Source organism: Copidosoma floridanum, unplaced genomic scaffold (genome assembly GCF_036245765.1).
Source record: "Copidosoma floridanum isolate Cflo_tuat_1 unplaced genomic scaffold, Cflo_Japanese_pri ptg000009l, whole genome shotgun sequence".
In the NCBI taxonomy this organism is placed as follows: Eukaryota; Metazoa; Arthropoda; class Insecta; order Hymenoptera; family Encyrtidae; genus Copidosoma; species Copidosoma floridanum.
In genome coordinates, this window is record NW_028321886.1 from 9,301,244 (window position 1) to 9,325,655 (window position 24,412).

The window sequence follows — 24,412 nt, forward strand, 5'->3', positions numbered from 1 at the left end:
CAACACATAATGATAAATGTATCCACGATTGGGGCAAAACAGGGATAACATCGGTCCAGCTGGTGGGAGCAATAATCTGGCTGATAATCGAGCCGCCGAACACGAGCGAGATCTACCCGTATCCACTGACGGCGGTGCTCACCTGCCGCGTCTCGACCTTCGCCCTCATGATGTCCCTCGTGTACAACATGCTGCTCATCCTCATGTGCACCCTGTACGCGTTCAAGACGCGCAAGATACCGGAAAACTTCAACGAGGCCAAGTACATCGGTTTCACCATGTACTCGACCTGCATTGTGTGGCTCGCCTTTATACCCATATACTTTGGCACCAACAACGATTACAAGGTAATTTCACTCGAGCTCCACATTTTATATACATATGTGTGTAAGCAATGACGCGGCTGTCGAGCCGTCAATTTTCATCAAAGGAGAAACACGCATTTTCAATTCCGAAAAATCTAAAACGCATCAGTCAATCCAGCCCATCACCGTCACTTTTTTTATTTCGTTTTATTTTATTTTTTCACCGTGGACGAAAATCGTATCTATGAGTATGAAATGGCGGTACAAAGCTCTTTTTTTCCAATTCAATCGTACAACTTGTCGATCGCAAAGCTTAGTTTGCGCGACTCGTGGAATCTTGTAAATTGGCATTCGCGATTTTCCGCCAATTACTCGTGCAACGATCATCGAAAACTCGGCTCATTCGGGATGCGCGATAGAAAAGCACATTGTTGGTGCCTGTTAAAATTAATAGCTGTTCGGCAAATGTCCGCGTAATCACTGGACGATTGTATGGGATGGGGCTTTGCGAGAAAAAACCCAAAGTGCCGGTAAATATTCGGTAGCGTTGTCATTGCTGTAAAAATGTGTTATGAAAATTAAAATGCTCGGAGCATTGTGTCGATGGAAGTGAAAGGGGGACGGGGGTGCATAAAATGAGAAGCACGTACAATAGCAGAAGCGCTTGCTATTGTTCTGGAACAACTTTGGCGCTATATAATGGTAGAAAACATGAGAGGTAAAGCTCGATAACGTGAATGTACCCATCGATATTTCAGACATGGTGCTCCTATGCTTTATATTTCCCCTCTTTCCAAGTAATTTGTATTTTTATCACTACCATTACTTTATTTATTTTTGTCATTATCGTTATGCTTGTTTATACTACTGAATTTCATCCGAAAGGTTGAACGTTGGGCAATCGAAACTTTTCGCGCGTGTATACATGAAAGACAATAATAATCAGTCGAGTTGATACGGACACGCGTTTGGTACACACATACGCTCTGTTTGCCGTCGAAAGCTCGGGATCAGTGTCGCGGAAAAAAATACTCCCGATTTGGGCAGCTAATAACGTGACAACTCAAACGATTAAACAATCGCTCGATCTTTACCGAAATCGTCACGTTATATGTATACACCTTCGAATGAATTTATGGATTTTCGAACCGCCCACCCACGGAACGGATATTATCGTTTTCGTGCATTAACCGCATCAAAAGCTCTTTATCTCAATACACGCGATTCCTGAATCGTTTGTTCAATTTGTTTATGATACACTCGTTTGCGTATATCTACGTGATTAAAATCGCTGGATAATATTTTTTCTTATTAATTATCGTAGGCTTACGTTACACGTAAAAGTCAACACGGTATGGCGTGTGCGTATACATATACATAACCGACAAAAGTGACAATGTGACATCGATCGGTCTTTTATTCTACTTGCAGGTCCAGATAGCGAGCATGTGCATGTGCATCAATATATCGGCAACCGTGGCCCTGGGATGTCTCTTCACGCCGAAGGTCTACATCGTTCTCTTCCAGCCGTACAAAAACGTTCGACCCAACGTAAGTGAATTTCCTCGGCCCCAGCGGCGCTTATCCGATTTTCTTTCTCTCTCTCTCGATTTGCCTTATCGCACGGTCGTGTTTACTCGCTCGACGTTTTTCGACGTTTCAAGTCATTTTATTTGCTCTACCAAAGGTACGCGCGTGTGCGTACGTGACCGATATTTACGGTCCATCGAAAAGTTTTCGGGCCGGAAAATAAAGTACCTAAACACTTTCTTTACTGACCGACACACCGCTGCGACTTACGGTGTACGGGTATAAAAATTCCATAAAATCGATCCCTCTCTCGAGGGAGATAAACAAGTTTCTTGGCTCAAATTATTTGCGGGGGATACGTTCGGGGTTAATTTGATGGAACGGATAAATGAGCCATCATAATGAAAAACGGAGGCAGGGATGATGCCCCGTATATACTCGTGGGAAGAAGGATGGCGCATACGTGCACTTCCCCGGGAATAAAACGCGTCATATCGGGATCGAGTTATTCAATCTCGTTTTATCGGGCTCAAGAGAATAAAAGTTATTGGAAAACTTGGCTGCGCCGTGTGTACCCTCGTAAGTTGGTATTATGTTGTCGGAAGCTGAAATTTTTACTCCGCGAGGATAAAATGTGAATGTACGCGGGGTGGAGGGGTTAACCAAGCGGGAAAAAAACTATTGGTGGAATGGAACTCGCTCAAAGGATAATATTGCATCTATGAGTATTTTTTGCGGATCTGCCTTAAACAAGTTCAATTTTAGAATCGTTTTTCCATCCGTACCCACCTGTGCGACTTGCACACATATATTTGTACTTTGGTGTATAGAAACATTCGAGCTACCCTCCAACACCTGTTACACTTTTGATTGCTCTTCACCTGCTTTTGGTACAGGTACACGCTTGGAAATTGAATCTCACACTCTACAGAACTGTTTCGCGCACTGTTTGATTTTCAAAACCAAACATGACTGTCTCTCGTTCTTCTATCGAACAAACCTTTTTTTACAAATACCTACCAACAACAAACTTCAAATTTAATTAAAACGCACGCTTGCCTTATTGGTATACATAAAATACAACGAGAAGTTATTGATATCGATCGAAAAGTTTTGATAATTGAGCAGGTAACTATTGTCAACGAACAAGCAAATTAGCGTTGAAATAACAAATTCATTCAAATGTTGCGATCGCTCGTCTGATGGAATTTTACGAGGGAAAAGCAATTTCTACTCGCTAAATTCGCCGGGTTCCCGATGACGAAAATTAAATTTCATCAAAGTTCCAAATGAAATACACGTGGAAAATTTAATTCGAGGTCATTATCATTTTTAAGTTTCGGTACTCTTTGGTAATTATCATTAACGAAAGCGATGATGATGATAATAATAATAAACTTGGTCATTTGTAGTTTAAATTGCTTGTAATAACAAACTCATTATCATATGGATGAATAATTGACGCACTACGCGCTGGGTGTATAAATAACGGAGCTAAAATAAATGCAACAGTGGGGTGTATTTTCGTATACGTACTCCGCAGAGTATATAGGGTGAATAATGTACGAGTGGAAACGTTATACATCTGATGTCTACAAAAGTAAGAATATAAAACGAATATCCACATGCCAGAAACAATCCTAATGGTCCATCGTTTTTTTATTATTATTTTTTTTTTTTTTTCCCAACACAATTTCGCTAAGATACACTGTATTCTCAACTAACGTGCACGAGCACCATACCTACGTAAAAAGAAATAAAAAGCAGCGCAGTAAAAATGTGGGCGCTGATTGTTCTCATCAGCAGCAGAGCCAGTCGGCGGGGGCTGGTCGTCAAAACTTTAGCATCCGCTTCTCGACCGCCCGCAGCCAGACGATGCAGAGCGTGACCTCGGGCTCACGTAGCTCGCCACCCCCGAGCGCCGGACCGACGACTACGACCGCGGCCACGTCGTCGGGCGCTAGCCAGAGCCTACCCGCACGGCCGAAGCACATCTCCACCAACGGCGAGCCTCAGCAGCAACAGCAGCGCATCCAGGTATGCATTTGGTTAACCCATAACAACTCTTTGGGACTAAAATTATACAGGCGCGTCAAAGTTAATTTTTTTACCCATTGCCTGGTCCCACGCGGTCGTTAATTACTTTTTCAACATGTGTAGCAGTTGGATCGATTGGTCGGGGCGTACCGAATACTTGTAGTATGCCATCCCTCTATTAATAACTCGGACGATTTGCTCGATGTGGCGCACTTTGATAGTTATCCAATCAGCCTCCATTTCACGTCCATCACTTGCGCTAATGGCCCAATAAATGTATAATATGTTTACCTGCGAGCCATTTCGGAATTTTGTTTTCTCTCGGCAAATCAGAAAAACCGAACAACTTCCAACGATAAAATTAAACTCCTCGTGCTAAAAATCTTCGCCTCAAAGGTGTGATTCAACCCTCGAGAAATTGTAACCAGTCGTAAGCACTTGTACCCTGCCCAAGTGACCTTTGTGTTCTCTCGCCGGCGGCAGGGCCTCGATCAAACGAGCGGCCCGACCAGCCTCTCCGTGGACGAGACGAGCGCCCTGAGCTAGGTGGCGCTCGTGCACCTGCGCGAGGCCCCGGCCGCGGACGAGCAGGTGCGCCACCCCAAGAACCAGAGCACGAACAACCTCTCGTAGCAGCCCGAGGCGGCGGCCAGCAGCGACTCCGGCTCGGCCCGCCAGCCCGAGACACCCCCGACGAGGCGGCGCAGACGACGCCGCCGGCACCGGACCATAAGCTAAGACGCCGATCGGAAGCCATCCCTGAGTGTCCGCGGGGGCAGCTTCTTTGAACGCCGAGAGTCATTGGCGTCACTGGCGACCAGGAGGAGCGAGGGCCAGCCCGCACAGTTCGAAAAAGCTCGGCAAAGTGCGTAGCTATTAACCAAGTCCGTACAGCCAAAATTAATGATTTATAAGCCGTATAGCGAGAAAGAGGGAGACTCGGACTCTCCGACGCGTGCGTATATATATATGTATATATACATATTGTATCGCCAAAGTTTTGCTCGAGAGTTCGCGCACCGAGACCGGGGTATTCATACCCAAGGACTTTTGGGCCGAAAGTAGACGTCCAAGTACAACAATCCAACCCACGCCCGTGTCGGCCCTTTCCATTCAGCCCGACAATGCACAAGTCATCGTGGTATTGATTTATCGTTACAAATGACACTTGTGTCACGAGATAATAGACTATACACATATATATACATACGTGCAATTAGTACGTTTTTAAAGGCGACATTGCTTCTGTAATATATAATAACAACAGTTACGTTCTAACAAAGTACTTGGGACGACGATTTCACACGTTTTTTATACGACTCGAGGATAAAAAAGTCAACGATTCCTGTACCAGTACCTATATGTCCGAATTTTTACATTTTCCGCGAAAATCGTACAAAAATTGTAGACTGCTGCTGTAATTGTAATAATCAACTACGTCCCCGGCATTACTGGTAAATTACTTCAGTTTTATTTTTTATTTTTCATACAGTTTCTTTTTTATGATTGCTGTTGAATTAATCGCTCAAACTTCCAACAATTACGTACGCGTACAAGTAACTTACGGTAAATTTACGAAAAAAAAAAAAAAAAAAAAAAAAAAAAAAAAAAAAAAAAAGTAAAGGAGATAGGAGGGAAAAATCGTTGTACTAAGATGAAGTCTTCCAGGTATTATTACTATTGTTACGAAAGGGACTTGGTCCACTGCGTTTTACAGACCTAAGCTATACGCAGGAACTGCAATACCAAACTGTCCATCCGTCTCTTTTTTTCCCCGTTTTTACGGTTTATCGAGTGAAGCGATTCTCGTTGCCACGTTAATTCGTTTGGGTAATATATATAGGCCGAAATTCGATGAGAGACGTCTTCCTGCCTCCTTCCCTCTTTCTTTCTACAATCTCCGCTTTACTTACGAGAAAAGTATACGAGGGAGCGATAGCTCTCTATAGGCGGTAACTTGATTCGCAGTCGGGTATCGATATCTCGCAAGTATACGTGTATAGAGTTGGCTCGCCGTTTCTCGCGTTTTATTTTCGAGCCACGGCCGATGATAAACAACATTATTTCCTTCGACGGATAAACTCTACTTATATCCCGCCCATATTTGAGGAAAAGTGAGAGACAAATTTCACATCAATACATTAAACCTCAAAAAATTAAAGTTCATTGTTACAAACTCTGAGAAAAATTATTTATCATTCATGGTTCATGTTAAAATTTTTATTTATCTAAATTCACCTAGAATTGTTTTTGTTGATGGGTTTGCTCGTTGAAAATTAACATGTAAGTGTGTGTTTGTTTACTGAATGTTAGATGAAAAAATAAATAAATACATTTTCTGTGTCGTGAGATAAGTGACGAGCAAATTCACAGAGACTGCAATTAATATTTATAAATGTTAAAAAAAAAAAAAAAAAAAAAAATACAAGAACACAAACAAAAAAAACAAAAAAACGAAAAATACGCGATGTATAGGTACGCAGCACTTGTTAAAGCGCGTAGATCTTGAAACTACGATGAGCTGTGTTTTTTTAAAGCTTTCTATCAAAATCAATGTCGACTTTTTTGTAGGTAAAAAGAATAATAAAAATAAAATTTGTAAAGCAAAGGCTAGAGGACTTAGAGGCAATGTCTTTTTAGTCAGTCACTATGTGTCAACTAATAAACCAAAAAAATTGCAAGTGAATTTTATATAACAGTAAAAGCAAATATATCTATATACATACATATATTAACTGTCGTCGTGTGTGTATGTGATAATAATAATCAAACAGTCAAAAAATATAATAACTATTCGTCATCGGAGTAAAAGAACGTTGTCCTTTGCGTGCTCCACAGTGGAGCATTTGGGTGACAAAAAACTTGCATAGGCACAAAAAGAATTGCTAGTTAAGCCGTCAATTTTTAGGACAAACATTTATCCGAAAGATAAAATTTTTTCATTAAATCAAATAAGTATAGCCTTACGATGATGCATCGTTTGATCATCAAAAAAATCTTTATTAATTTTTGACGTTCAATTTTAATTGTGTTCCATTGCGCAAACACTTGTTTTGATTATAAAGTTTGTTATAAATAAATATGACGAAGAGTACACTAGTCCGCAAAAACTCCCTTTTATTATACAACTGTGTGATAGTTGGTTAATAAACGTCCTGTTAAGGAAATGTGAAATAACATTTATCATTGATGCGTACCGTTGTTTAAATGAATATTACTTTGATTACTTTTAATAATAGGGTTAGTAATGATATATTTCCTGATTTGGAAAAAAAATTACTGAAAAAGTAAGTGATGTACTAGATGTTTGAATCAACGTTGTTTCGCACGGCCTTAATGCACATACAAATGTTCGTCTATACTTATAATGTGAAAAATACTCGACATAAATATAGCTTGGTGTATGCGTTGAATACTGCGTTACGTATACATTTAATAAAATTATAAAGTATCTATGACGAAAATCAAATACAAAACCAACATAAACATGTAAATTGTAAATATTGATAGCGCTGGAAGTATATATAATTATCATTATTAGTAATATTGTACAAAGTATTGAGAAAAAAGTAAAAATATCATTTTAAAGTAATTGTACATAAGTATATATAGCTGTATGTGATCGAATATTAAGCATCTTCGAAAATAAATGACACGAAAGACTTTTGGTGATGATATCAAAGTAGCTCTAGTATCTTAATCCAAAAATCGATACCTTTGGAATACGTCTAACAATATATTGTATAGACATATACAACTAGAATAATGATCAAAAAAGTTTTTAATTATTGATTTTATTATCAAAATAGGAAATTTTTTTAGACTAGGCTTTACTGTAAACAGAAAATTTGAGTAATTTCAAAGTATATTTCGGTTATAAATTAAAAGATCAAGTGTTTTTGATTTTATGAGAAAATATTTTAAAAGATCTACGTATACGCTTCAGATTTGTACCTGGCCGGAATTCGTATGGTTAAAAAAAAAAAAAAAAAAAAAAAAAAATTTAGAATTGTCACAATCGCCATATTATTAATTAACCGGTAAAAGAGTCACATACTTGATAAAACTTGGACGAATTTTTACCAGGGTAACTTTTGTAAATATGCAATTTTAGACAACTGGAAAAAGATTTTTTATTAAAAAATAGAAAATATAAGTAATAAGCAATATAATTTTCCATAACTTGTCCTTTACTTTTACGATATGTGAATATTAAATAAGCGGCCAAAGTAAAAAAAAAATGTTTTAATTTGTGTGCATTCTCTGCTTTCGATTTTACTTCTTTCTTGTCACGAGAAATAATCATCACTAAATTACTTGAAACAAAATGATAAAATTAATCTGTCGTAAGAAATAATGAAATATTAGTTATTCAATGTTAAGTAGTATACAAGTCGTTTAGCATTATTTATGTAGAAGTATAATATATTGATTTTAAAATCATACTCATACCAAAAGAGATTTTTTAAGTTCCTTGGTTAGAAAATTTTTGTAAAGTTGTTTAAAAATCAGTATGCTTAATAAGTGTTCAGGAAATTTCAATAAAGTATCAAACATCATTACCTAGTATGTATGATGCAGAGTAAACATTGTTATCGAGTGCAATTATGTTGTATTAATTTACACGTTACAATTTTTAGTGAAAAATATTTTCTAACCAGAGTTACCCTGTAATGTAATCGATGAATTTCCTGATATACAAAGGTTCATGACGTACATTCCATTAATTTTGTAAAGATTTTTATTTTTTAAACAAATATATAGACAAGAATGTAAGAAAAAAATACGTAACTACATAGCTAGCGTCGTTGTAGATTTAAGTCTAAAGTATGGTTTCGAGAAAATTGTTGTTAAAATGAGTTTTATCAGTTGTTGGTGTGTAACAATCAGTATTACTAATTATGCAAAAGACAAAAATAAGTATGACGACTGGTCGTGTACTAAAAAATATATATACATATATGCATACATATATTCAAAAGTTAAGAAAATGTGTGAGAACCTCAATCAAATAAATGTTTTTTATTATAAATTATTTTATAGCTAGTTATTAAACAGTGATTGTTATAGCTAAGAAATCATTGCACCTTAGATTAGTTATTAATATGTACATTTTTATGGTTTTGTTGTATTTTTTTTTTTTTTTTTTTTTTTTTTTTTTTTTTTTTTTTCATATGTTTTGTATACATTTTTATTTTGTTGATTCGAATAAATACTGCCATAATTAAACAACTGACTTGTATCTGAATTTTTTAAACTTCACAACTATATGCACTTATTCATCAACTCAATTGTCATTGAGCGAAATAAAAATATACACCTTTAAAAGATGTTTTTATAAAAAACTATCATTACAATTTAATAGTTAAAATAAAATGTTCAACACTTGCACTCTTTTATAACAATATATCGCAGCCTGTACATCTCTCTCATTTTTAAAAAATGTGCAAAAATATATATCATTACTTACACAACATACATATAACAAGAGACTCTATAAAGTACACTGTTAATACTTATATTTTGTTGTACCGCACTTTTACACCTTTTTGACTTTTAAACTCTGCGAAAATCAATTTGCACAGAAACAAATGGAACACAATGATCAAAAAAGCTATGGCCAACCAGAACAGTGTAGGCAAACCAGCCAGTTGATGTCCATGCTTGTGCATGGCCATTATGTTATGATCGTGAGCCGGAGCTGTTAAAATAAATAATTATGTGATAAAGTTCACAGAAGATATCTGAAATGCATTTTCGTACCTTCATCGACCGCATGAACATGAAGAGTATTTCGTAATTCTTGCATATGCTGATAATCTGATGTTATATATAAAATTGCTGTCAATGGCGTCGTTAGTTTTACTGGAAATTTCGTATAAGATCTACTAAGAGCAACTGGTTCGTCAAGACAGCCAGCATCGCATCCAAAGTAAACACTATTGCTTCTATCCAATGCAACTGCCAATACTGCTCTGTTATCTTCATTTACAGTTACAGAAATATTCAAATGTGTAACGTTTCCATAACTGATCCTCCTATAAATTTGAGGTTTTATTTGACCAAAGAAAAGTTTTCCAATGATTGTTTCAGTTGATAAAAAAATAGCATGAAGTAATTACTGACCTGAATAAGAAATCCCTATGCAAATGTTGCGGATCAATATTAAATTCTAAATGTTGATTACTAAATCTGAAACCTCCAAGACTCAAGACTATTGCTTGTAGTACGGCTGAAGGATTACCATTCATGAGTTTATAGCACCCTTGTTTTTCTAATGTTATTAACCAAGACTCGACTAATCCATTAACTGCATCAATGGTAGAAGTGTCTGTCCATAAACGTGGAGCATTTCTGAATCATGTAATTATGATTATTTGTACATTTATGTTTTTACTTCTCTCAAAATTTTACATCTACCGCTCTGTCACTTACAAAGTATGATGACCATGGTAACAGCCTTCATTGTTTATGATACTTTTTTCAATATCCGGTACTGCCTTTGGTATTTGACTCAACACGTAATAAATGGTTGAATTTATTTGATGACCATTAATTGCTCCAATGGCTTTTGAATCGCTGATTTGTACTCCAGAATGCCAAAACTGCTGCCAAATATTTATATGATCTTCTTTCAAACTTTGATTGTGCTGCTTAATAAGAGCTTTTTTCATGTGCTGTACAAAAAAATGTTTATTTAGGTAAACAAAAACGAAAAGTAACTAAAATCATAAATCGAGCGACTTACTTCAACACTTTTCTCTCTGATTAAATCTTTTTGCTTATGATACTGATCTATTAAAATAGGTTCACTGTATGAAATACTAGTTAAATATTCCACTTTCGTGGTACTTCTGGCTTTAACTTGTATATTTTTTGGTAAAGCATGGTAAACCATGGAAATGGCAACAATTTTGTTAGAATTGGGTATAGAGACAAAGCCAGATACAACGTTAAATGGATGATTTGTGTGTTCCACTATAATACTAAAAAATTAAAGATTGCATGTCTCAAGGTTTTTACAATTTAAAAAGAATGAGTAATCATGAGATCTTACTTGATTGTTTCTGTAAGAGCATCCGTCCAATAAACAGGTGTTTGTGCTTTGAATGGAAACTCTTGCAAAATGCCGGAAGGATTGGATATTTTGATCTCTTGGATAAAGATTCCTTCCAGAACTCTGTGAGCATAATACTGGTATTGTATGTGATGTCCATCCCTGAAGCATTGGTATTTATAAACTATGCCCTTCGTATACTGAGTGACGGTCGCTTCTCGATAAATAGTACTCTCGGAAATTGGATAAGTGATCAATGGTTGCCACTTCACTGGCAGAGATAAGGTTCTTCCATTTTTTATGTAAAGCCTGGATTCTTGTTGAATCGGGACGCTAAAAACGCCGTTTCCTACGTAAGGCAAATAAGGATATTGATCATCTTTCGGCGGATCGAATAGAATATTGGCATTGTATTCGACAGAATCAAAGTAGAATCCAGCCAGTCTTTCACGGATGCAGTGATCTTCATAGGCTGCAGAAAGTAATAAAATTTAGCGTGAATCATTCGGTCGAAAGATTGCCGGTCCAGAGCTGATGAAGGAAGAGCAATGGATTACCTTCAATGGGTTCCCTACTGCCCAAAAACAGCCACTGTGCCAGAGATGAGCCGACATACAAGAGGACAGCTGCCAAAATTATTAGAAGCAACAAAATCTTGCGGCAAGAATAATTGCCATCAAGCAGACGACGTAACCGTTTGCAAAACTCATGAACGTCAAACATGCCAGCGCTGCCTCGCATTTTACACATTGTCAACACTCGGGTTCAGAGGCCTCTCGGCTACTCGTTCTTAACCGATGAATTAAATAAAAATGGTAAACAAACCTGGTTTGTTTATATTAATCAGTCGCTCATAACCTTAAGGTACAACTGTTTCGGCACCAAAGAAAACGGAGCAACTCGTCACGCGCTTTAGAATAGTACATGCACACGTACCGGTACTCATAAACGGCATCATGCCAAAAAACTGTGTAGGTGCTTTAGCGGTGTAAGTTAAAATTACGTCATTTTTTTAATCATTGCACGCATATATTATTATGAAAACATATGGGAAGTCCGTGCTTCGTCTGCTGTCGCTTGCAAGACGCGCGCGCATGCACAATGTATTCTGCTGCTGTATACATATATATTTATGTGATAAGGAGGATATGAAAAATACCCGCAGATGATTACAAATCATTAAAATATAAAAAAATTGAAATAATAGTTTCCCCGTAACTGGTATGATTTTACAGGTATACACCAGTACTTTACTTTATTGAGTGCCTATGCCTCTATGTAGTAAAATAGATCCTATGGGTAGTATTTTTTTATATCTTGACTGTATTTAAGATGTTAATAACACAGTAGGTATATAATTATAAGGCCGTGGTAAATAACTTTGTATAAGAAAAAGTCACATAAATATGTATTTTTCTCTCATATGTTATATTTAATCTTTGGCTATATAAGAAATCAAAATAAGTTTACGAGTAATTTACAAAATCACGTAAGCAATAATGCTTTTTGTTAATTAAAACGTAACACGATTGAGTAAATAATTTTGAATCATTTCAATGTACTTTAAAGTAATCATCTGGACTTATATACTGTAGTGGTTAAACCTGTGATAAAATGGCATTGCGTAATAAAAAAGAAAAATAATAACAATAAAAATTTTCCTCCTTCATTATTACTATATTTTAGATATAATTGATACAAGGATTTTATTCCAGCTGACGAGTTTAAATATAACTTATCGGCAGATCAGGAAAATGAAAATTTCAAGCGACAGCTCCAATAAATCAATTCAAGACAATTTGTCGCGTTATGTAATAAGATTTTCGTGTCTGATTGGTGACATTATCTATAAACATAAGTATAGATCGGTCCATGAAACCATTTTTGCACGTAAAAATATGCGACAGCGGTTTTTGGGTGAGTTTAAAAAGTATAAAAAGTTTTTGAATTTAAGTAAGTATTTTCTACTTTCTCGTACTTGGTTTTTGTTAACCTGGAAAATCTTTGTAGAAAAAATAGTTAAAAAAAAAAAAAAACAAACAAACAAACAAATGATAAAGAGAAAAGTGTCGTGTTTGCCTCGTATACTTCAATACCGTCGATAATAGCGTTGCACTATTGTTCTCGAAAGGCACCACGGCTGTACATATAATATGTAAAGTTTCCGAGTTGCTCTCACGAGAGAAAGGCTCTCCTCTTTTTGTTCAACTTTGTTGAAATTAATCAAACGATCTCCTCTCGACGGTAAATTAATAAGTCATCACTGTATACCTACAATCGGTGCATTGTTGTTAAATCGCTTACCATAATTATACGCATCCGATTCCTAAAATAACTTGGCAATTAAATAATTTTATGTGATTCGTCATTGATAACTAGCTATGTTCTAGACCACAACTTTTTTATTGTAGAAAAAAAAAAAAAAAAAAGGGAATAAACATGGTGAATTCATCCCGCAGGATGGATAATGGCCCACTCTATACTGTTGTGTAAAATTAAGCATGGCACGTGGACATGGCCAAGAATTCAACAGTGTCACCCACAAACAATTGAAGATGCGAGGGGGGAGTAAAGAAAGAAAAAAAAAAAAAAAAAGTTCCCCGGGAACGAGCGAAGAAGAAAAAGAGATAAGAGAACGAAGGGAGGAGGAATAGCAGCGCGTGTGCTTGCACGTATATACGGGAGAAAGCAGGAGCAGCTGCGACAATACCGGGGCGCACTCGTGCAATCCAGTTAAATAAAAGGGAAACTTTCAAATTGACTCGATATCGCCGGAGTCAGTCTCTGCCATGGGTTGGTTGTTTATATATATCCACTTCCTTTTTCTCATGTCAATCGGCTACAAACTGTTTGTGTCCATATGTACCTACTCCCAGTGCTGTTCCCGACCAATTTTACTTTCAAACTGCGCATTTCCTCGCGGACGCGCGGCTTTTTGCATCGACAATTTTCAACTACGTATTCACGCACCTATATATACATACACACGCTTTCATGCGCTCCCTAAAGAGCAGCAGCGCTAGAAATTTCCCGGTTTTAGTATGGACTTTGCATAATTGATTTGCCATTAGCGTTGGATTCTCCCCTGATGCCTCTGCTCTTTTTGCGCGCACCTCTGCTCGGGAGTTTGTACAAACAGTAGAATATCAAACCACTTTGAACAAGTAAAGGAGGAACTTTTTGTTGGTACTTGGAAAAGGAGCGAAAAAAGGAAAGTATGTTTAAGACGCGCAGCTCATATCTCGAGTAAACTTTCCGTGGGAGGGGCTGGAGATGATTTGTAAAACATAAAGCGATGAATCGTGACGAAATCGATCCCACTCTCGCTATGTAAAAGTATACGATAACGATCGCGAGCATTAGACTATACATAAAAGTATTTTTGTGCGCGCGTCTGGTAAGCGAAAGAAAACGCGCAGATGGAAAGGATCCATGGAAAGGAGAGCATATAGGCACGGGGAAACTTTTGCATCACAAAAGAAACCTGGCTTCTTTTGATTAACTTTGCGGGTGGAGGGTAGGCAAGCTATACAAGGGAGAAACGGAGCAGCTTCTACACAGGGGGGGGGTATATGGGTATACGCACGAGTGTACACATACAGCATCATCGGAAGCAACAACAGCGCAGGGGAGGAAAAAAAAAAAAGAAACGAAAGGTTCGATATAATATCGACTTGCGCGCGCCCAAAGCTTCACCCCCCTCCTCCAACCGCTTTTTTTCTTCTCCGTATACGTACTTCTCGCGGAGTAGCCACTTTTTTGACAGCCATCAGGTTGTACCTGACACGGGGCAAGGATCTTAAACGGAAGAAGCCGACCGCGACGGGAAAGGGGCGTCGAAGACGCGCACGGGCCGCAAAGAATTATTAGGAGCGCTATGTGCACGACATATCCGCGCGCACACCCACGCATGTGGTTGTACATTTATACAAGTATATGTATTGTACACGCGGGAACGGACGGATCTGTGTCACGCGCATAGTAGACCTATGGAACGGGGGGGGGGGGGGCGGAGGAGGAGGAGGAACCCTCGTCCGGATGGTACAGACTTCCTAGACCCGTGATATCGTAATATCACGTATGTGTGACCACATGCACAATGTACACACGAGGATGGTTGTACACCTGTATTGGTATACATTACACGTCCCGCAAGAGAACTTATGTATATATATATATATATATATATATATATATATATATATATATATATATATATATATATATATATATATATATATATATATATTGAGCCGAATTCCGCGCGCTCCCAGCCTCCCCCTAGCACCTCTACAGTCCATCAGTTGGAAACAATAACAACGAGCTGGACATTTGAAATGGGTATGTTACATAATTATGATTATACCTGCAGTTCATACAAGTTAAAGCAAACCAGAGGAGGGGTGGTGGTCCCCGTCACACTGGGTCAACGCTATATATACGTATGGAGGAGGTTGTATGTATACGTATAGGTGTATCGTTGGCTTCCGGAGCGACGGCATCGGCACTGATGATGATGATATACTGGTGGGGTGGATGCATGTCCCCGACACGAATAACCTGCACATCGGGAGGATGGATGATTGAACGGGGATAGAAGAACCAGAGAGCCAGACCCGGGTGGGGGGGGGGGGGCGCTGCCAGTGGCACGGTTGATGGGCCTACGTCGAGTTAGTTGACCGCGAGCCTCGCGCCTATCCGCACGTAATATCCGATGACCATATAACGACTGCTCCCTCTTTTTTACGAGTTCTTTTCCATTTTTTGCATGAATAATTGTACACGCATCCTCGGAATGCGAATCGGTTGCGAATAAGTCATCGCCAACGGGCCGCGTCAATTTTGAAAGGAGGCGCGAGTGAGCCCCCCGGATTTGGCAGATTGAAGGGCGACGAGAGCAGCCATCAGAGAAAAAAAGGACGCGGGGCAGGCAGGACCCATACCAGGATACGGAAAGGGAGGCGTCGCGGCGCTACTCGGCGCTGGCGCGCATCGTACGTATAATACGCTGCCGTGGGGCGCGCGGGGCCACCAGCCGGAGAGAAGACGAGGCGAAGGAAGAGGCTGGCCAGTGCTGTTGCTGCCGTAGCTCGCGAAGGACCGCCACCCTCACCCCGTCAACGACCAAACTTCCCGCTCCTCGGCCCTCTCTCAGGTGCGTATTATATATATATACTCGTCGTATATGTATCAATGTACGTGTTTACATGGGGAACAACAAAAACAATATTGATCATTAATTCTTATGGTTGGTGCGTGTGTACCTATCTATGTATGTGTACACAAATCGCGAGAATGAGTTAACAGGTACAAGGTGCATTATTGTAAATTGTCGTTTTCATCGGGTAAGAGTATGCGCGCGGGGGACGGGCTCTCTTCCTCGATCGGGATTTAAGCGACAACTTGTAGGACTCCCTGGCACCGAGCCATGCCCCGCGCGGATCATCGGACTAGGCCACTATTCGCACTTTCCGCGTCTGCGTGGCCCTTTGCCAGCGACACTTGTACGAGCGCCCCCGTGTATACACTTACGTGCCTCCCCGGAAGGAAGGAAGCAAGAGGACCCGTGATGGGATTTACCAGTATATAACGTGCGTGCCACATATTTACCCACATAATATATATATACTTACGGACGGGGGCGCGCATAGAAACTCGGCCTCGGCTAATTAGAATATAGCTGTTTTTTATGAGCGTGGAAGAGGAAGAGGGAGCCCAGAAGAGAAGGCTGTTGCTCATACGTGTACATGTACACCTACCAACTGCTATCATGATGTATTATTTATTACACGGGGACGCCCCCGCCGGACATGCACATTAGCGCGCCTCATCGGCCCGTAATACACCTACACCGTGTGTGCCTCTCTCACTCTCCTTGCGGCGCTCGCACTTTTTTTCCCTCCCTCCCCCCCCCCGCCCCATTACAGTCGCATATAGACATTATTTATACCACCGTGTGCGAACGCTGCGACGATCACGAGGTTATTTGTTATTAGCGTAGACGTACCCGTGTATACGTATAATAGGTGCGTGCCGTAACGTGTTGTGCGTAGAGCTTTTTCTTTTTCTTTTTTTTTTTTTCGTTTTCCGCTTCCGTCGTTGCTCGCACCCCAAAAGCTCACGCTCCACTTCCAGCCGAGCCCGACCCCTGGATGCTGCACCCCCCCCCCCAAACGTATAGTATATCCTCCCTGGTACGCGTCCCGCATCGGCACACCCCAAAGTGCGTGAGCTTGCACCTACTGTATGTATACATACAACGTATTTTGGTACAGCATCCCCGTGCGCGCGCGCGCGCGTTCTTTTATATATATGTGTGTATGGCCACACATGCGCACCAGTCCATGGTGATCGATTCTTCGAGCGAGACGGTTGATCTCTCTCGGGGTGCGTCTCGCCGACTGGCGCATCTTTTCATTTGTCGTCCCGTATGTGCGTACAAACAGGTATAAAAAAAAAAAAAAAAAAAAAAAAAAAAAAGGAAAAGAGCATCAGCGGTGGAGTAAAGCGCGCGAGCGAGCGCTCTTGTAAAATAAGGGCTGTAGCGGGAGAAAGGGAGGCGCGCGCTAGATGACTGCGCGACTCGTATAAAATAACCGCGAACACGCAGGAGGGAGGCTTCGGATCGCTTCTACGGGCGGTTGGGGGAATTTTTGCTTCGCGAGCGATACATACGTGTGTATAAATGTACAGACAAGTACGGGCAAGGATGAGGGACAAAAGAAAGAGAAATCTGGCTTCGTTCCAAGGATACACCGGAGCGCACACGTCATACGTACAACCTTATATTTGTATACACCCGAAAATGAACATCGGATGAAGACACGCGCTACGAGCTTTTCTTTCTTTTCTTTCTTTCTTACCCTTTGTCCGGCCGACCCCCTCTCTCTACAGTGCCCTCTTTTTCTCCCTGTCCATCTGTATGCGTTACGATCTCGGGAGCTGATTCGCTTTTTCTCTCACACCCCCCCACCCCCCTGCCCGTTCTCTTTTCATCTTACTTTTCGGATCCTCTCTCTTATCCGTCTGATCCACGAGCCACGAGTTACGTACAATAGCAAAAAGTAGCCTCGGACGGCTGAAAAGACGTTGTATTTTCCCGAGGACTGCAAGCATCGGCTGAAGGCCGGAGCTTCGGAGGGAGCGTGAAAAAGGCCGAAAGTGCAGCAGGAGGAAATCAAATGTCAGATGACGCGGGTTTCGGGCTATTTCCTTTTTTTACCTCTTCGCCGTCACCGACAATCTCCTCCAAGTATATATACAAAAAAAAAAAAAAAAAAAAAGGCTCTTGTCTCGTTCTGGGCGCAAAAATTGACCCACAAACTCGTTAAATTCCCAAAAGGACTCGGCTCACAATTAGGAGCTCTGCATAAATTTTGGTAGGTATTTACCCTCCGCCACCCCCCAGTATCGATCGGGAATGTAATATAACAGGTGTAGGTTATACGTTGTCTCGCGGCGTTTTCGCCCCCACGAGCTAGTTGAGTACGTTCTGATGGTGGCACGTACGAAGGGATGGTCGGGATAATGGGGGGGGGGGCATGAGAGCGAAATGAACCACCGAGTCGTAGGGACGAATATGGCATTTTGCACACGAAAACGAGCGAGAGAAGGGGGGGGGGGGGTCGCGAGCCCCACATCGATTATGACGCCCCAGAAAGTTCTTTGTTCGAAAATGGGACGATCGGAGCTGGCGCTGTCGGGCAATCGGCTTCCGCAGATTTGCGCGGATTGTTGCCCGTGTACCTATACCTACCCCCGACCTGTCAAATTGCCCAAACGGAACAGCTGCTCTCGCTTCAAAGGGGATCCCCCCCCCCCCGTGTCGCGACTACACGCGAAAAAACGCTACTGAAAATACTGCGTACATCCGTTCGTTCGAACGCTTCTCGATTTTTAGTCGCTGTGCTCTTTTTTTTTTTAATCTAAATTGTTGGGAATTTTGCACAACAAATTCGTGTCGGGTTGTGCTCGAAAGCAGTATCCGCATATTACACGTACACCTCTGTTTTCAAGTATAAATAAGCAACTGCGGGTATCACGTACATAAATAACAAACAATAATGTTGATCATTTGATTTTTTTTTTAAAAAAAAAACACATGCGATTAATATTAAAAAATAGACAAGTAAAATGTAAACATTTTAATATTTCTGATGTCTTATTTGGAAAAACACGGCTCTCAAGACTTTCATTTTTCCTTTGTTCGTCTTCGAAAGTCAGAGTGCACTCGTAATCATTTTCTTTAGAATTCACACAGGTATACAGTTACGTTCTACACAAACACGCTAAAAAAGACAGTGTAACACGGGAGCTTTTTTTCTTTTTTTTTTTTTTATTCCCGAGATATATTCACCGCACGACTTTCGAGCAACCCGAAGGAGAGAAAGAGCGCTCAGCTTTTCTCATTTCATCGGAAATCCAAGCGGAATCGTAAATACTATTTATCGAAAGACGTTTCACGTTGCACATTCGCAGGGGTGTAAAAAAATTTTTCTCGCACCGATACCCAATTTCGTTGCTCCAGATTTTAAAGCCTCGTCACATGATTCCACACTGCGCATCGATGTATCGGAAACGCATCGAGTTCCCATGCGCCATCCGTGAGAATGATGTTTTCGATGACTGCACTGTCGCGTAACGCCTCTAATTAATATTGCGATCGAATCAATGCACGCTCCCTATTTGAATTTTCAAACATGAAATGTCAACAGGTCCGGAAAAATCGATACACCGGAGCACGTTGAAAGTTAACTTATTTAGAACCAGTTAGGCGGTGCGAAATGTAACGCGAGTTGAAACAAGTAGAGAATACCCGAGTTTGGTCAGACGGGGGACTTTCCAACTTCCGTCCGGCGCGGAGCGATGAATAAGATATTTTTCACCATACCGCGCCGGTACTTTGACAAGATCACCGAGCGAGCTGCTCATAAAGTGAGTGTGATTTTTAATGGCACAGGTTGACCGGCTGTTATGGGCCAACGTGACGCGGGCGGGGAAGCAGAATCGCAATAGTTGGGAAAAAAACAGAAGGGGAAAAAGGACAAAGGTAGCAGGAGAGAGAGAGAGAGAGAGCCGTCGAGGCTCTAGAGCACCGGAACCAGCGGGATGGCGGACACGAGTATCAGGGAGCCGGAGCCGCTCGATCCGGAGAGCGGTGGTGGGCCGAGGGCTTCAATCAACTCGTCGACCGTCGCATCGTCCAACAAAAAGGACCTACCCGAGCGGGGATCCTGGAGCTCCAAAGTCGACTTTATCCTCAGTGTCGTGAGTCATTGCTGCTTACTTCTAATTTTTGTGTTCCATATCCATACGTGTATAGATACGTACTACTGGTGCTCCGCTGAATCGATCCTCATTACATACTACGATTGAGCATCAGTTTCAAAAGTAAACCTTTTATTTTTGGATATCATCATTTTCATTGGATATCATCTTATGTTTTGACACGTTAGAGTCATATAAAGTCTTTAAACGTCCCGAACGGACTTTGGACACTTTTGTACTTTTTGTATTTCGTGGCGAAAAAAAAGAAAAAAAAAAAAAATACAAGTGATCATAACAACTAAAGCATTTTGAGTAAAATTCTCTTAAAAACGAAGAGCTCAAAGATTGCGTGGAAAAGTTATCCGAGAAAACGAGCGTTTGTTAAACATTTTCGCGCTGTTTGAGTAAAAAAAAAATGCTACTCAGGTGGGCCTGGCCATCGGATTGGGCAACGTGTGGCGATTCCCGTACCTGTGCTACAAAAACGGCGGCGGAGCCTTCCTTATCCCGTACTTCTTGACCCTCTTCCTCGCCGGCATCCCAATGTTCTTCATGGAACTGGCGCTCGGCCAAATGCTCACCATCGGCGGCCTCGGGGTCTTCAAGATCGCCCCCCTCTTCAAGGGCATCGGGTACGCGGCGGCCGTCATGTCCTGCTGGATGAACGTCTACTACATCGTCATCTTGGCCTGGGCGATCTTTTACTTCTTCATGTCCATGAGGAGCGGTAAGTCTTACCCTTATATTTTACGTGTATACATATACCTATATAGCAACGTGAATTGTGCATAACAAGGCCGGGGGCAGACTGGAGAGAGAAAAAGGATATACTGTATATACCTGGCGCACCTATTTTTAGCTCCAATTGCACAGAGGAAGAGCTTTTTTGTCTTTTTTTTTTTTTTTTTTTTTTTTTTTTTTTAACTATTCGTCTTCGATTTTCACGCTCGTTCTTTGCTTTCTGCCCGTGTGTTCCAGAACTACCCTGGGGCAGCTGCAGTAATTATTGGAACACGAAAAACTGTGTCAACCCGTACGACAGAAAGCACCTCCAGTGTTTCCAGCAGATGGGCAAGAACGGCAGCCTCATTAAGCTCTGCACGTTTAACCACGTGAACGTCAGCTCGCACGACCTCTCCGACCCCGTCAAAGAGTTCTGGGAGTAAGTCGCGTGCACACCAAATAAAGAAAAAAAAAAATAAAAATAAAAAAAAAAGAAAAAAAAATAACCCTTCATTCGCAATATTTAGGCGACGAGCTTTGCAAATAAGCCCGGGAATCGAGTACATGGGCAACTTGAGGTGGGAGTTAGCCGCGACCCTCCTGGTTGTCTGGATAATGTGCTACTTTTGCATCTGGAAGGGGGTCAAGTGGACCGGCAAAGTTGTCTGGTTCACGGCCCTCTTTCCCTACGTCCTGCTCGCGGTTCTGCTAATCAGAGGCATCACCTTGCCCGGCGCCATGGAGGGCATACGCTTTTACGTCAGCCCGAATCTTTCGAAATTGAAAGAGTCCGAGGTAAGGGACAGGCACGACCTTTACATCAAGACAAATACAAATAATAGTGTAATGGTAATACATTTGACGCAGGTGTGGATAGACGCGGTGACGCAAATCTTCTTTTCGTACGGCCTGGGCCTGGGCACCCTCGTCGCCCTGGGCAGCTACAACAAGTTCACGAACAACGTGTACAAGGACGCGTTGATCGTCTGCTCGGTCAACTCGTCGACGTCGATGTTCGCGGGTTTCGTGATATTCTCGGTGGTCGGGTACATGGCCCACGAGCAGCAGAGACCGGTGGCCGAGGTGGCGGCCTCGGGTCCCGGCCTGGCCTTCCTCGCCTATCCATCGGCAGTGCTCCAGCTTCCCGGGGCGCCCCTCTGGTCGTGCTTGTTTTTCTTCATGCTGCTGCTCATCGGCCTGGACTCGCAGTTCTGCACCATGGAGGGCTTCATCACGGCCATGGTCGACGAGTGGCCCAAACTCCTGCGTAGGCGCAAGGAACTGTTCATCGCCCTGGTCTGCGTCCTCTCGTACCTGGTCGGCTTGTCCTGCATAACCCAGGGCGGCATGTACGTCTTCCAAATCCTCGATTCCTACGCCGTGTCCGGGTTCTGCCTCCTCTTTCTCATCTTCTTCGAGTGCATCTCGATAAGCTGGGCCTTTGGCGTCGATCGCTTCTACGACGGTATCAAGGACATGATCGGCTACTACCCACTCATCTGGTGGAAGTTCTGCTGGATCTTTGCCACTCCCGCCATATGCATCGTAAGTCTATACTTTGTTGTTTATCATTTTTACAATATAAATATACTTGCTCCATCCTGAGGAAAGCTCCGCGAACGACAAATATAGAATCACTGAAACACAACGACAAAGGGCTCCATGTTTTGCTAAATAAAGGGTAGCTATGGGATAAGATGTAAATTTATACATGTATAGAGATTGAATTTACATTTCTTTCCCAAGAAAAAAAATTAAAAAATGTATCGGTGATGTATGGTGTTAATCAAAAATTTCGCAGGGAGTCTTTATTTTCAATATCGTGCAATGGAAGCCCATCAAGTACTTGGACTACGAGTATCCCTGGTGGACGCACGTCGTCGGTTGGGGCACGGCGCTGTCTTCCATGCTTTGCATTCCCGGCTACATGATCTACATCTGGAACCACACCCCGGGAGACAGCAAGACGGTACGTACATCGTGTTTTTTTTTTTTTTTTTTTTTTTTTTCATTTCTGCCAACCGACCGTCTCTCTTTTTTTTTAATCCCCAATGGTTATGCTCGGTTTTTTTTCCAGAAATTCAAGGCGCTCATCCGAATAGAGGACGACGTGATAGCGCTACGAACGAAAATGGGCCATTCGGGTGTCGAGCTCACGCCCCTGTAGTCCGGCTCGCAGTGAATTTCGTAAGGACACCACGTCGTCGTCGATACTTCTTTTTTTGTGCGCGCGACGATATAATATGTTTCTTCTTATCGCGCGTGTAAAGAGAGAGAATATGAAAACTGGACGAGCTGGCACGGCGAGGAAAAATAATCATTAAGGAAAAAAGAGGGGCTTAGTCGCGTCGCGAACCAATTCTTCCAATTATACACAAATATATTATATACACTGCAACATGAGGAACATCGAACCCTGCGCATATCCTCGAGTCAATCCATCAAAGAAACATATCGTTTAACGAAAGCTAATCACATACTATACAATATATTATATGGAAGAAACAAAAAAAACAAAAATTAATATCAGCATGTTAAACAAATTTTAGAGACCAACAATTCAACACGTCGCACTGAGAACCATTCGTTTATTTTAATAATAGCATGTTTTACTGCGTGTACCTTATATAGTTTCAAAATGTTCGACTCTTTGAAAGGAACAAATAGCGACAACAATTTACTACAACAACAACAACAACTACAACAACAACAACATTTTATAATATATTTCTGATAGATGTTTTTGCATTGACATTTTCGAATCTCTTTTCGACAATCCGAGTATGATATTAAAAAAAAAAAAAAAAAAAAAAAAAAAAAATATATGAAGGAAAGATATTAAAATCTAGACAATAAATTGTAAATTTTCTCCATTTAGTTAGTTAGTTACAGTTGCAGAAAAAGAAAGGAACTTTCCTCTCGAATATTATACTTTGTAGGTAGCACAATAAGAGATGGTTATATCTTGCCGGCAAAAAATTATATTTATATATTTATTGTATGATAAAAAAAAACCAAAAAACAATGACCACACGAATAACATAAAACTATATATATATATATATATGTCTACACTTGTCGAAACATATACGGAAAAAGCGTTGAGCTGAAAATAATCACTGTCTTCCATTTACATGTAATTTTAGATTCAATAATTTTTAATAGAAAAATCGCCCCTTGCATATATATATTCATTATGATTAATGAAAGGGAGCTTTATAACAAACATTATTTAGTAAAAAAGATTGAAGAGACGAAAAATTAAAGAAAATAAAAAAAAAAAAAAAAAATACACGCGCACAAGGAGAAGAAATCCAGTGATTTGAAACAATTAATTATGAAACAATATTTGTAATCAATGACGCTAAAAGATAGAAAGGATTCTCGGTACGGCATATAGTTAACAGAAACTTGGTACAAAAAAAAAAAAAAAAAAAAAAAAAAAAAATAATAAATAAACTGGTGCTTGATCGTTTTATTGATGATCAATGCG

The 24,412-nt window shown here is 40.6% G+C and overlaps 3 protein-coding genes across 3 annotated transcripts in view; 2 read left to right on the top strand and 1 right to left on the bottom strand.

Annotated features, from left to right (window-relative positions):
• LOC106638004 (metabotropic glutamate receptor 7) overlaps positions 1–4,418 on the top strand; it is a 28,766-nt gene extending 24,348 nt beyond the window's left edge. Inside the window, exons 14-17 of the mRNA XM_014351003.2 lie at positions 43–347; positions 1,737–1,856; positions 3,639–3,872; positions 4,356–4,418. Coding sequence (XP_014206489.2) covers positions 43–347; positions 1,737–1,856; positions 3,639–3,872; positions 4,356–4,418 — 722 coding nt within the window. The remainder of the gene's footprint in view (positions 1–42; positions 348–1,736; positions 1,857–3,638; positions 3,873–4,355) is intronic.
• Positions 4,419–9,135: 4,717 nt separating this feature from the next.
• On the bottom strand, positions 9,136–11,954 carry LOC106638072 (uncharacterized protein KIAA2013 homolog). The gene is made up of 7 exons (XM_014351098.3): positions 11,487–11,954; positions 10,930–11,401; positions 10,621–10,858; positions 10,308–10,549; positions 9,999–10,226; positions 9,636–9,910; positions 9,136–9,573 (listed from the first exon to the last, which is right to left on the bottom strand). The coding sequence occupies exons 1-7, from the start codon at positions 11,677–11,679 to the stop codon at positions 9,389–9,391; spliced, it is 1,833 nt and encodes a 610-aa protein (XP_014206584.2). The 5' UTR covers positions 11,680–11,954; the 3' UTR covers positions 9,136–9,388.
• Positions 11,955–15,652: 3,698 nt separating this feature from the next.
• Gat-a (GABA neurotransmitter transporter-1A) lies at positions 15,653–23,740 on the top strand. The gene is made up of 8 exons (XM_023389248.2): positions 15,653–16,084; positions 19,889–20,196; positions 20,623–20,923; positions 21,175–21,358; positions 21,447–21,714; positions 21,787–22,464; positions 22,721–22,888; positions 22,997–23,740. Exons 2-8 carry the CDS (start codon positions 20,038–20,040, stop codon positions 23,084–23,086), a joined length of 1,848 nt encoding a protein of 615 aa, XP_023245016.2. The 5' UTR covers positions 15,653–16,084; positions 19,889–20,037; the 3' UTR covers positions 23,087–23,740.
• The last annotated feature ends 672 nt before the right edge of the window (positions 23,741–24,412 follow it).

Bases quoted from the DNA above. Each gene is read 5' to 3' on its own strand.
- LOC106638072 (XM_014351098.3), bottom strand. From the start codon at position 11,679: ATGTGTAAAATGCGAGGCAGCGCTGGCATGTTTGACGTTCATGAGTTT. The intron at 11,402-11,486 runs GTAATCCATTGC...TACTTTCTGCAG, and splicing joins CAGTAGGGAACCCATTGAAG to CCTATGAAGATCACTGCATC. The intron at 9,911-9,998 runs GTCAGTAATTAC...TCAAATTTATAG, and splicing joins CATAGGGATTTCTTATTCAG to GAGGATCAGTTATGGAAACG.
- Gat-a (XM_023389248.2), top strand. From the start codon at position 20,038: ATGGCGGACACGAGTATCAGGGAGCCGGAGCCGCTCGATCCGGAGAGC. The intron at 21,359-21,446 runs GTAAGTCGCGTG...CGCAATATTTAG, and splicing joins CCCGTCAAAGAGTTCTGGGA to GCGACGAGCTTTGCAAATAA. The intron at 22,889-22,996 runs GTACGTACATCG...TTTTTTTTCCAG, and splicing joins CCCCGGGAGACAGCAAGACG to AAATTCAAGGCGCTCATCCG.